Genomic DNA, 11,979 nt, shown 5'->3' with positions numbered 1-11,979 from the left:
GGGTCGGCGGAGGACTGACGTCAGTCCTCCGGGTGGAGGGCGGGGCGCGGTGCATGCCGGGAAGCCGCCGCCCAAGATGGCGGCAGGATTGAAAAGTTGTGGGTGTCGCTGAGGCGGGTCCGGCCGGGCCGAGGCCGGGGGCGGGAGTTGGTCCCCGGGAGGGCCATGGCCGCCGCCGGGCAGTGACGGGCCGCGCTACTGGGGCCCCCGCCGCGCCGAGGCCGGGCGAGGAACGACCGCTGCGGGGATGCCCCGGGGGGGGCCGGGGCCGCCGCCGCCGGAGACATGGAGGAGGAGGGCAAGAAAGGCAAGAAGGTGAGAGCGGGGCGTCCCCGGGGCTCCTCGCCGCTGCGGGGCCGCCCTGGGGCTGAGGGGCCGCCGGTGGGCCCTGCTGTCCCTCTAAGAGTGGGGCCGTCCCGGGGGGCCTGACGGGGGCCCCTCTTGGCTTCTCAACCCTTGCCTCCTCCCTGTGGTGGCTTCAGGCTTGGCTCTGGCCCAGCTGAGTGTCTCCCCATCGGTGTGTCTGTTCCGAGGCCTGGGGCCTCTGTTCCCCTACTAAAAAACTTATTTTCTGCATGAATATGGTGCTTGGGGGAGTGCTGCTGTGGCCTCGCTGCCTTCCAGACCCCCCCAGCACTCATCTGTGGTGTGTGTCCGCTCCTGCTACTCTCCCGGTGTCCCGACACCCATTAGGGGCCCCTTCACCCTCCTGCTTCTCTCTCCAGGCTGCAAATGAGACGGACAGTTAATGGTGTGTCTTAAAATGTCTTCTGTAACAATGCTGGATTGCCTTGTCCACTGACTGTGGTGCTAAACTGGGAATGCTAGATATAAGTGCATCTGCTTCATCTATTTTTATATGTAGATTGTGTCAACTCTAGTTGGGACCACCGTACTGTAGGTGCCTCGAAGGTCAGCCAGCCCTGTCTGCGTTGCCTGCCAACGGGCTGCTCTACTTTCTCCTGTTTAAACCTATTTTTACGTTGCGTGGGAGAGGCGAAGCCTGAGCTGAGGCTGGGATGCTTGCTGAGAGCAGCGTTCCCTGAGCAGGCCGGGTTGGCTCGCTCTTTACAAAAGAAAACCCTTCCCTTCGTTTGATGATATAACTGGGGGGGGAACAAGTTATTTTTAGTCGTTTTGCGGGGCACATGTAGTAACGGCGATCTCGGAAGGTGGCAGCAGAGTCTCCCACTGAAACTGGTGTGAAGTGATCAGAATATTCACAGAATTAGAAACATGGCATGCCTTTTTTTTTTTCCTAGAGCTACTGTACAGGCTTCCCACGGAGTCAGATTTGGAAAGTAAAACTGCTGTCATCCCCTTGCGATGTCAGGTGACCCCCTGTGCAGTGTGGTGGGATCAGCAGCGCAGGTGGGAAGAGAAATAATGCATCTGGATAGGTTGTGTCCCTGCTTTCAGGACGAAATGGCTCTGGATGCTTGCTCCTGGGGCTGCGGATAGTTGTAGAGTAGCTCTAGGTGTGAGTAAGCGCCTGGTTTTCACAGCAGGCAGTGACTGCATGGCTGGAAGCGCTGCTTAGCTAAAGTAGGTAAAATGCGATAGGCTGTAGAAATAGTTCTTCTCTATGTTGAAAACTCTTTTTCTGCTATTTAAGAAACATCTGGGGTGTTTTGCCTTGGAAAATGGTGCTTTTCAGAAACACTAACTTCTGTGGCCAGGCTGGCTGGAGGGAGTGTGCTGTTGTAGCAGCCAGTGTAATCTGGGACCCTTGTGCTGCTGCCCAGGGGTTTTTAGTGTGAGAGGAGGCCCTCAGCTCCAGTGGCCGAGGATCCTCGGGTTGCAGGAACCTCTGGAGATGGCCTAATCCAGCCTTGTGCTGGGAGCAGACTGTGTCCTGCTGGGTTTGGAGTCTCTCCAAGGATGAAGACTCCATAGTCTACCTGGGCAACCTATTTCGTGTTCATTCTCACACTAAAGGAGGCGGTTGCATTTTTTTTCTTAAACTTAAAGGGAATTTGCTGTGTTCCAGTTTGTGCCAGTTCCCTTGTCTCCTGTTGCTGGGAAGAGCCTGGATTCTTCTCTCCTCCCCCACCAGGTCCTCGTATGTGTTGACGTGATTCCCCCAACCTCCTCTCTCCTCACATGACAGATACTCTGATCCCTAAACCTTCCTCGCAGCCCATTCCCTGGGCCTCTCCTGCATGTTCCAGTCTCTCATCTGCTGGTGACCCCAGAACTGGCCACTCCAGTCCCCCTTGCTCCACCTCCCACAGGGAAGCAATCCTGACAGATGAGGAGCTTGCTGAGATCTGCGGGAGTGGGGTAACAGCTGGGGAACAGGGATGGCAGCTCCTGGGCCAAGGCGTGGAGTTTTCCAAGGGGAAAACCCTTTATGGAGTTTCCTCGGTGTGAGTTTTCCCTTGTAGTGGCAGTTAATTAACCCTTGGATCAGCTGCCTGTGGCTCTTCTGAGCTTGGACCACTGTCAAACACTGTTAATTTGGCTATGGAGACTAGGACTAGGGAGAAAATCCCTTCCTGGCTTTGGGGTTAACTCCAGGTTTAGACAAAGCATGGACTTGTTAAAGCAGAGCCTTAGAAATCCCACCAGAAACCTGTGTCCCCTGGCTCTCGCTTTTGGTGGCTCACGCCAATGAGGTTATCCCAACTGGAACGCAGCAGTATAGGACGGAGCACATCCAACCCACTGTGGTCGCAAGAGCTGTGTCTTAAACAGGTTTGGGATAAAACCATCTGGTTTTCACAAATATTGTGAGGAAAGCTGGATCGACTGGGGCAGAGGGGCTGGGAAGTGCCCGGCGGAGAAGGCCCTGGGGGTGCTGGCTGACAGCCGGCTGGGCATGAGCCAGCAGTGCCCGGGTGGCCAAGGAGGCCACCAGCCCCCGGGCTTGTGTCAGCACTGGTGTGGCCAGCAGGAGCCGGGCAGGGATGGGGCCCCTGTGCTCAGCCCTGGGGAGGCCCCACCTCGAGTGCTGGGCTCAGGTTTGGGCCCCTCGGGACAAGAAGGCCCTGGAGGGGCTGGAGCGTGTCCAGAGAAGGGCAGCGGGGCTGGGGCAGGGTCTGGAGCACAAGTGTGCTGGGGGGCGGCTGAGGGGGCTGGGGGGGTTTAGCCTGGAGAAGAGGGGGCTGAGGGGAGCCCTTCTCGCTCTCTGCAGCTGCCTGAGAGGGGCTGGAGTGAGGGGGGGGCTGGTCTCTGCTCCCAAGTCACCAGTGACGGGACGAGAGGGAGCGGCCTCAGGCTGCGCCAGGGGAGGTTTAGGTTGGGTGTGAGGGAAATGCCTTCCCTGCCAGAGGGGTCAGGGGTTGGCACAGGCTGCCCAGGGAGGTGGGGGAGTCACCGTCCCTGGGGGGGTTCAAACACTGTGCAGACGTGGCACTTGGGGCTGTAGTTTAGGAGACCTGGGGGTGTTGGGTTGATGGTTGGACTTGATGATTCTTGAGGTCTTTTCCAACCTTAATGATTCTATGATTTGGAAGTGTGCTGGCTCTGGCTGTGCTGCGAGGCCAGTGCAGTCGTGGGAACCTGCCCAGAGCTGGAGAGAGGTTGGTCTCGTGCCTGGGAGCCTTGGGCAAGGATGGATGTTCCTGGTGCGCTCATTCCTGGAAAAAGAAGGGGTGGAGGGAGGATGGAGGCACATTTCTTGGCTACCCTGGTTGTTATTTGCCTGTGCAGAGGATTTGCCTGCTGGCCTCTGTCACAGAGGCTCTTACAACACCTCGGATCCACAGGGAGGCTGCCAGGCTGCTGCAGGTGATCCAGTGCGAAGCTCTCGTATGGTTTTCCCAGCGTAATTCTCTGTGGGTGGCATCAGATGTTAGCATAAAATTCCTGACTTTCCCTGCTCAGATATGCCCGAGATCTCTGATGTCGGCTTCCTGGGGGTGAATTGAGGCGCTTCTGCGTGAAGTCTGAGGCCTCTCACAACAGCTGCTTTGGCAGTTGCCAGATCTTCCTCGTAAAAAGCTGATCTTGGTCTGTGGCACTGAATTCTTTGCGGTTTTAAAAGCTGGTTAATACTGAGGATGTTGGCCGGTCGGGCAATTCCTTCTCGTGCAGATCACTGGGAAACGTCTGCCAAAAAAATTGAGCTTGTAACTCTGAAGTGTGCTTCGCTCTGCGCCAGAGGACTTGGGCAGCAGGGCTGTGCTCTGCGCTGGTGTTTGTGGGAGGGACTGGAAAACTGAGAAGCTTCTGGGGGGAAGCGAGGTGGTTATTAAATGGCCAAAATAGAGCTAGTTCTTCTTGAAGTTGGGTGCAGGGCAAGCGCCCAGCCTTACTATAAAAAATACTGAAGGACTGAGCTTGCAGTCACAGCTCTGAGGAAGTTTCTGCTTACGGGACAAGTTGCTTGAGCTTCCTTTGCTCTCCCAAATATCCAGCTTGTTCATGCCAGAATAACCACCGGGCTTTGACAAGCCCCTCACCCACGTTCCTGCCTGAGACTCTGTTGCTGCAGGAATGGTTCTTCCATGACTTCACTTGTTTAGGCCACTTGAGTGAAGGTGGTTTCTGTATTTTTTAGTTTGCTGGGAGGTTTGTTTTAGGTTAATGAAGGCACACTCTTCTCAGACCCTACACCGCTTTGCGTGTGGAGCCTAGCTCTGTACTTCCAGCTAAAGCAAGCTGTGGGAAGAGCATTCCTCTGGGCTGCTGGTTGCCTGTTGCTCTCTTCTGCTCCGAGACCAGCTGTGACCTGATCCCCAGCCCTTTCAGGACAAGTAAATTTGTTGGGTGGGTTGTGACTCCTGGTGATAAAGCTCCAGCTGGCACGGTGTCTGGTCGCTTCGCACCTTGATCTGAAGCTGTGCCATGGAAGGTTGTGCTGAGGGTAGGACCGGGGTATTCAGCCCCTTTCTCTGATCTCTAACCTGTGCAGGGGTCCAAGCTGTCATCTGAAAACCTTCCAGAGTAACTGGGCAGAGCCTATGGTCCCAGGAGGTGTGGTGAGCACTGCTGCCTTCTCCTCTGCTCCTGGCGTGTCCCCTGTCCCTGGGCTCACGCTGCTGCTCGTGAGCAGCCAGGGCTCATGGTGGAAAGGCAGCAGAAGCTGCTGTGCTCCTGAGGGACGGGGGGTTGGTACGCTGCCTGATGGTGGGGAACCGGCGGAGGGCGAGATCGGAGGGCTGGGCAGGGCTGGGGCCGGCTGCCCTTGTCCCCTGCCGCAGTGTTGATGGGTGGTGCAGTTTGGCGTGCCGGCGCTGCCATCTGGGCAGCGGGGGACAGCTTGGCATGCTGTGAACCACTGCCTCTTCCAGTGTGGGGGGCACCTCCTGTTAAAACAGGAGCCCGGCTTCTGAGCTCCCCTCACAGACAGATCAAGGTTGAAGTGTTTATGCTGATTAAAATGTGGTTTCAAGTACAACTCAGGTCCAGCTGGGATCCTAGTACAAGTAGGGTCCTCTCGAGGCTCCTCTTACTGAGCCTGGAGATGCATGGGGCTCCCAAAGTGGATACAGATGGGTTGTGAATTGCTGGTCGAAGTGCTGCCCTTCCTGCTCTGTGCTTTAAATACAAACACTCGGGTACTTCAGCCGCTGTGAAGCTGGGCAAGCTTAGCCAGAACAGCGCTTATGAGGCCTTCCTTGGCTCTCCCCCTCGGCGAGTGGTCTCTGGTCTTCCTCTGCAGCTAGAACATTGTTTGCTGTGTACCTTAGCTCACATTTCCAGACAACAGACTCGTCTGAAGTAGCTAATACTTGATCTCTCTACCACACTGCTTTGTGCAAGCCTAGCTGGGGCTCGTGCAGGTGAGAGCAACCCAAGATCTGCCATATGGCTCCCTGACAGCCTCTGGGTTTCCACTGCTGATCCCGTTAAACCTTAACGGTTGCGGTTACAAACCCCGGTGCTGTTTCAGACGGAGCTTGGGAAAACTCCCAAGTGCAAGTCAGCATTTCCCTAATCGTGCTTACGATCTCTGCCTACATTCAGCAGCTCAATAAGGAAGAAATTTGGCATCGCTGATCCCTCTGAAGGGATGGCTTCTGGGTTGGGAAACGGGCTTTTCATTCTGAGAGCTGCCTCATGATCTAAGTCTTCATGGGGAAGCCGGCCAACCCGCTAGACTGGGTTTTAGCAGCTGCTCTCCTTTGAACTGCCGGTGCTTGGCTTGCTGCCGGCCTCAGCGGGACAATCCTGTCCTTGCTGTTCTTGGCTGCTTCTGGCCTCGGCCCAGTTATGAGCAGGGAGTTGCTCTTTTTCCTCTTCTCAGTGCTTCCTCTTGCCTCTGGAGGAAGCAAAAAATCTTCTGGAATATGAGGAGCAGAGGCTGAAGGGAGGTGGGATCATCTTGGGTTTAGGCTTGAAGTCCAGAGGGGGAAAATGTGGGGTGAAAGGGGTGGGAGAGATGAGGCTGTGGTGTGCTGGTCTCAAACAAGGCAGACTTTAGTAGAGCCTTTGACACTGTCTCCCACAGCACCTTCCTAAAGAAGCTGGCGGCTCATGGCTTGGACAGGTGGACTCTTTGCTGGATAAAAGCTGGCTGGCTGGCTGAGTGGAGCTAAATCCAGCTGGGGGCTGGTCATGAGCAGGGTCCCCCTGGGCTTAGTGTTGGGGCCAGTCTTGTTTAATGTCTTTATCAATGACATGGACGAGGGGATTGAGGGCACCCTTGGTAAGTTTGCAGGTGGCACCAAGTTGGGTGGGAGTGTCGACCTGCTGGAGGGCAGGGAGGCTCTGCAGAGGGACCTGCACAGGCTGATTGGGTGGTGGTCTCTTCTCCCAAGTCATTAGTGATAGGATGAGAGGAAATGGCCTCAAGCTGCGTCAGGGAAGTTTAGATTGGCTATTAGGGAAAACTTCTTTACTGCAGGAGTGGTTGGGAACTGGAACAGGCTGCCCAGAGAGGTGTTCAAACACCGTGCAGACGTGGCACTTGGGGCCATGGTTTAGGAGGCCTGGGGGTGTTGGGTTGGGGGTTGGACTTGATAACTCTCGAGGTCTTTTCCAACCTTAATGATTCTGTGATTCTAGGTCTTGTGCTTCACACCTGTTGGTGGCATCTTCCTCTTGATGCTGCCAATCCTCAGCTACTCGGCATGAAGGTTTGGACGGTTCTGGTGGACCTCGTGGTGCTGCACAACTGGACTTGTCCAGCTTGCAGCAAGGAGCAATTCCTAGGCAGTTACCTCAGAAATTGAGCTTAGCTGTGCTTCTCAAGCAAGGCCTGTGAAATCTGAGCCTCGCCCAACTAAAATTCAGTGTGAGTTTTGTCTCCTTGTAGTGTGTGGTTCAGTCTCATCCGTGCCCTTCTTGGAGACCCTCCACCTTGTCTGGGGCAGAGTGAGGAGCTGTGGTGTTGGTGGGGACTGGAGGACTCTGGAAAACATGTTGGTGTTGCCCTGCGCTGTGGAGCTTTCCTCCCACCTCTCCCAGAGATCTGTGCTGCTGTTGGGGTGCTCGCCTTGAGTGGCGGGTGACCTCTTCCAGCCCCGGGGTCTCAGCTGCTGGACGTGGTGGCAGCTGTGACGTGGGACATCTCCAACGGCCCCTCTCCTGGGTGTGGGTCTAAACCTCCTGGTTGGAGGGGCTGCTTGAGACCCGGTGCTCGACTCGGCCGAACGCAGGATGTCTGGCATTTTGGTGGCGGAGGGCAGTGAGGGGTGGTGATGAGGCTGCTGGGAGGGGCAGCACTGCTTCCCTCCGCCCCAGCTCCTGCCCCATCCTCGGCACTGGCTCTGGGGCTCGTCTGCTGCCCGCCCGGCTTCCTGCACCACCTGGTGTGTGCCGTGGTGGGAGCAGGCCAGCCCTTTCCTCTAGCAGGTGGCCACTAGATAAGAGGGTCTGCTGTCAGGGTTGTGGTCTACCTCGAGATGAGGGAGGCTGTCCCAAAATCAGTAAGGGCCCTCAGTGGGCACCAGTACAGTGGCTGGGAACAGAGATACATTCCCAGTTTGCTTCACTCCCTTGGACTGGGGACATACTGAGTCAGTGCTGTGGCTGTAGCTGACCTTTGAGGTCCACGAGCTGCTCTGCAGACCAGTCCCCCACCCTGTTCTGCAGCAGGCTCTCCACGGCGTGCTGTTGGGCAGCAGCGTGGCTCCTTCGTCCTTGGGCTGACCCACTCAGGGTAGCGTTGCTTCCCCTCTAACTGGGAGAGGCAGCGAGCAGGTCATCTTCAGAAGTGTTAGAAACACGTCCACCACCCTAACTTGCACATGGCATCTCTTCGTGGCTGCTGCTTGGCCTGAAGGAGGCTTGGTCTGAGTTATGTGGCTCTTCTTGGGCTGGGGGTGACCACAGGCCCAGCACCTTCCTGGCTTTCCCACTCTTCCCTGTCCCCTGAGTGGGGGTGGATCAGAGCTTGGCATCGGGGTGGTGATTCCAAGAAATGTGGTGTCTTCCTCGGTGGAAGCAGGCGAGAGTCTGCGCGGTATGTGCGGTGGGGAGTGTGCTGTTGCTGTGTTCCCCTGGGTACTGCCCAGGCTCTGCCTCTGCCCAGCTGCTTGGCCTCAGACAGACCTGAAATATTTTGTTCTCATTTCTACCCTTGTATAACTGATGTAAAATGTTGCTGCCTCACTGGTGTCCCTTTTCCAGCAGACTGGTGCAGGTTCCTGGGGTCTGATGTCCACCCCAGGAAGAGAGACCTGATCTGGCTCTGCCTCAGCAAGACCTCCTGGCTCCTCCTCCCTTTTCCCTCGCACCCTTGTGTCCCCCCTGGTGCCAGCTGGCACTGTGATATGAATAGCAGCTGTGACTGGAGGCGACTTCCCTGAGCTGGGAGGCACTGGAGAGGACAAAGCTCTGCTTCAGAGTCACAGCAGCACCCTGAGTATCCAGTGCCAGTAATCAGGTGCCCTGTGTTGGCTGCTCTGGCTCCCAGCAGCTACTGGGGGTGTCTTTGGTTTGTATTTGCAGGGTTATGCAGAAAGACTCGCCCAAATAGAGCACCAGTGTTGTGCTGAGACACGTCCTCGGAGGCTGGAGAGGTGGCTCTTCTGAAAGCTCTGGTTGATGCTCACACGCAGCTTGAACAGGTTGTCTTCTTGCGGGTGGTCATGGGAAGCAGAGGGAGAGCATCCGGGCTGCTGCGGCTCCTTGCTGTCCAGGTGTCTCTACTTCCCACCTCAATGCGTGTCCTGGTTGTGGCTCCTGGGGGCATTGAGGATGGAACGGCGTGAGGGAGTCGGGCTGGTGGCAGTGGGCATTGCTGGGTGATTGTCTCCTCGGGGAGCTCATCCAGGGCAAGTGATGTCTGGGGGATGAGAGGGGTCATGTTTTGGGGGTTAAGGCTTTACAGCCATGTAAGCTAATGGTCCTGCTTTTGACCTTCAGCCTATGCTGACCTTCTCTGTACACTGAACAGCTGCTGAGGCTGGCATGGGAAAGGACAGATCCTGCAGCAGCGCTTAATGTAATGCAGGCTTTTCTGGGGCTTGCATGCCTGTGTCGAAATAGCTTTGCTGCTGTGGGTTTTGCTTGGTACAAAATAACTCTACCATGTAATTGGGCGAATACTTGCTTTGCTGTTTGGTTAGAGAATGGCAGACAGAGCTAAAGCTTGCACTAGATGCTGGCTGAAGTAATCATATGAGCTTTGAAAAGTGTAACTTGCACTCTGTAAAACTCTCCATGGTGGAAGCTCTGACCCAGCAAAAGTCTTGTTCCAGCCCCAAATAGATGCATGAGGTATCCCCAACCCTGCACCCCTTGTTAATTTTGTTGTGAAGAGCAACACCAAACACTTTGGGTTTAAGCCTCTGCTCCCTCTTGTGTGAGTAACATCCAGAAAGCGGATAATGTTTTCTGTTCTGGAGGTGCAGCCTGTTTCTCTGCTGGTGAAAGCCTGAAGTGTCTGTTTAACCCAGAGACCACCCTGACCTTGAGCAGTTTCCATATTTCCAGCCCGCTGTCTCGACGCACGGGGACTCGGCAGGCTGGCCGAGCCAGCAGACAGAGCTCTGCCCTGTGGGATATGGTTTAGTCTGAGGGTCTGTGGAGATGAGCCGTGGCAGGCTGCGGAGCCCAGTTCTCCAGGGGTATGACCAGGAAGCCCCCAGGTTTGCTGTGGGACCACCAGGATCACAAGCTTTAAAGCTGTGACTCATCTCCTCGGTGGTGGCTGTTCTGCAGAGCCCTCATCCTTTCCCCAACCAGTGGCATCTTGCTCCCAGGACAGCATCTCAGTCCCACACAGGCTTCATCTCTGCTTATTTCACTTTTCATGAAGCCATATCGGCCTCCAGTGCCTTTGGATCCTTTTGCCCTAGGATTTAGTCACAGCAAAAAACAAAGTCAATCAAGGGAGAGTGTGCTCTGCAGAAGCACAGTTTAACGTGGCTCCAGAGCTGTGCTGTGGGGGGTGTGAGGAGAGGCGACTGCAGAAAAGCGCTTCCCTTGTACTGACCAAAGGGGGAAAGTAAGGTATGAAGTTGTGCTCATCCTGATCTTCCATCAGCTCTGTGCCCTCGGGCTTAATCTTGGCCTTGGTAGGGAACAACTGAAACCTGGTAGGTGATCAAAAGAGTGTACTTGTAGGCGACAGATGGGTTAGCATCGCTGTGAGACTGCAGAAACCTCAAGCTCCGCCTTCAGCAGAGGTCTCTGGGTCTTGTTTATGCTCAGCTTTGCAGGACAGTGCACTGCTGCCTGGGGAGCAGTTGCAAGAACTGGGTTCTAGCTGGAGGTTCCTAGCACCAAAGCCATGGCTGGCCGATGCCTGGGAAGTTCTTATTTGTCCATTTGAGGTTTGGGTACCAACGCTGCAATGACAGCTACCATTAGCTGGTGCCCAGCTGCATTCGCACCTGCCAGAGGTCTTGTGTTCTAGCGCTGCAGGGGGCTTCTCTGATGGCATCTCCTGTTAATCATCACTGGCTTGTGTCCTTACAGACACCTGTAGTGGTCATCCAGCCTGACTCACGCAGGTATTTTCTAGCCAAGTGTAGGGTGGGAACGCGATGCTCTTGTCTAGCAGCAAGTGTTCTGTGAGCTCGGTGCGACCAGGATACTGCTGAGGGCCCATGGATATAGAGCAGAACAGGAGCAACCTGCTCCCAGCCAATACACCTGGCAGGGTGTGTGGCTTAACATGTTTGAGACTCGATTCTGCATCTATTTGAGTCTGTAAGTTTCCCGCTGTTAGGGTTGTAGAAGGATTTAGGTTGGAAGGGACCTTCCAAGGCCATCCAGTCCAACCCCCTGCCATGAGCAGGGACATCTTCAACCAGATCAGGTTGCTCAGAGCCCCGGCCAGCCTGGCCTTGAATGTTTCCATGGGTGGGGCATCTCCCACCTCTCTGGGCAACCTGGGCCAGGGTTTCACCACCCTCAGAATAAAGAATTTCTTCCTTATGTTCAATCCAAATCTGCCTTCTTTCAGTTTAAAACTATTCCCTCTTTTCCTATTGTTACAGGCCCTACTAAAAAGTTATAGAATCATTAAGGTTGGAAAAGATGTCTGGGATCATCAAGTCCAACCCCCAACCCAACACCCCCAGGTCTCCTAAACCATGGCCCCAAGTGCCACGTCTGCACGGTGTTTGAACCCCCCCAGGGACGGTGACTCCCCCACCTCCCTGGGCAGCCTGTGCCAACCCCTGACCCCTCTGGCAGGGAAGGCATTTCCCTCACACCCAACCTAAACCTCCCCTGACGCAGCCTGAGGCCGTTCCCTCTCGTCCCGTCACTGGTGACTTGGGAGGAGAGACCAGCCCCCCCTCACTCCAGCCCCTCTCAGGCAGCTGCAGAGAGCGAGAAGGGCTCCCCTCAGCCCCCCCTTCTCCAGGCTAAACCCCCCCAGCTCCCCCAGCCGCCCCCCAGCACACTTGTGCTCCAGACCCTGCCCCAGCCCCGCTGCCCTTCTCTGGACACGCTCCAGCCCCTCAAGGCCCTTCTTGTCCCGAGGGGCCCAAACCTGAGCCCAGCATTCGAGGTGGGGCCTCCCCAGGGCCGAGCACAGGGGCCCCATCCCTGCCCGGCTCCTGCTGGCCACACCAGGGCTGACACAAGCCTGGATGGCTGATAGAAGCCTCGGCCCATCAATCCAGCCCGTCA

The 11,979-nt window shown here is 55.9% G+C and overlaps 1 protein-coding gene across 1 annotated transcript in view; it reads left to right on the top strand.

The window, feature by feature from the left end:
- Window positions 1–42: 42 nt before the first annotated feature.
- CCM2 (CCM2 scaffold protein) overlaps window positions 43–11,979 on the top strand; it is a 46,276-nt gene continuing 34,339 nt past the window's right edge. The window contains exon 1 of the mRNA XM_064445270.1: window positions 43–315. Within this exon, the coding sequence (XP_064301340.1) occupies window positions 286–315 (30 nt within the window). The 5' untranslated portion in view covers window positions 43–285. The remainder of the gene's footprint in view (window positions 316–11,979) is intronic.

Source organism: Phalacrocorax carbo, chromosome 2 (genome assembly GCF_963921805.1).
Source record: "Phalacrocorax carbo chromosome 2, bPhaCar2.1, whole genome shotgun sequence".
NCBI lineage: Eukaryota > Metazoa > Chordata > Aves > Suliformes > Phalacrocoracidae > Phalacrocorax > Phalacrocorax carbo.
The sequence above is the reverse complement of the archived record's forward strand: the minus strand, read 5'-3'. Positions and strand labels throughout refer to the sequence as shown.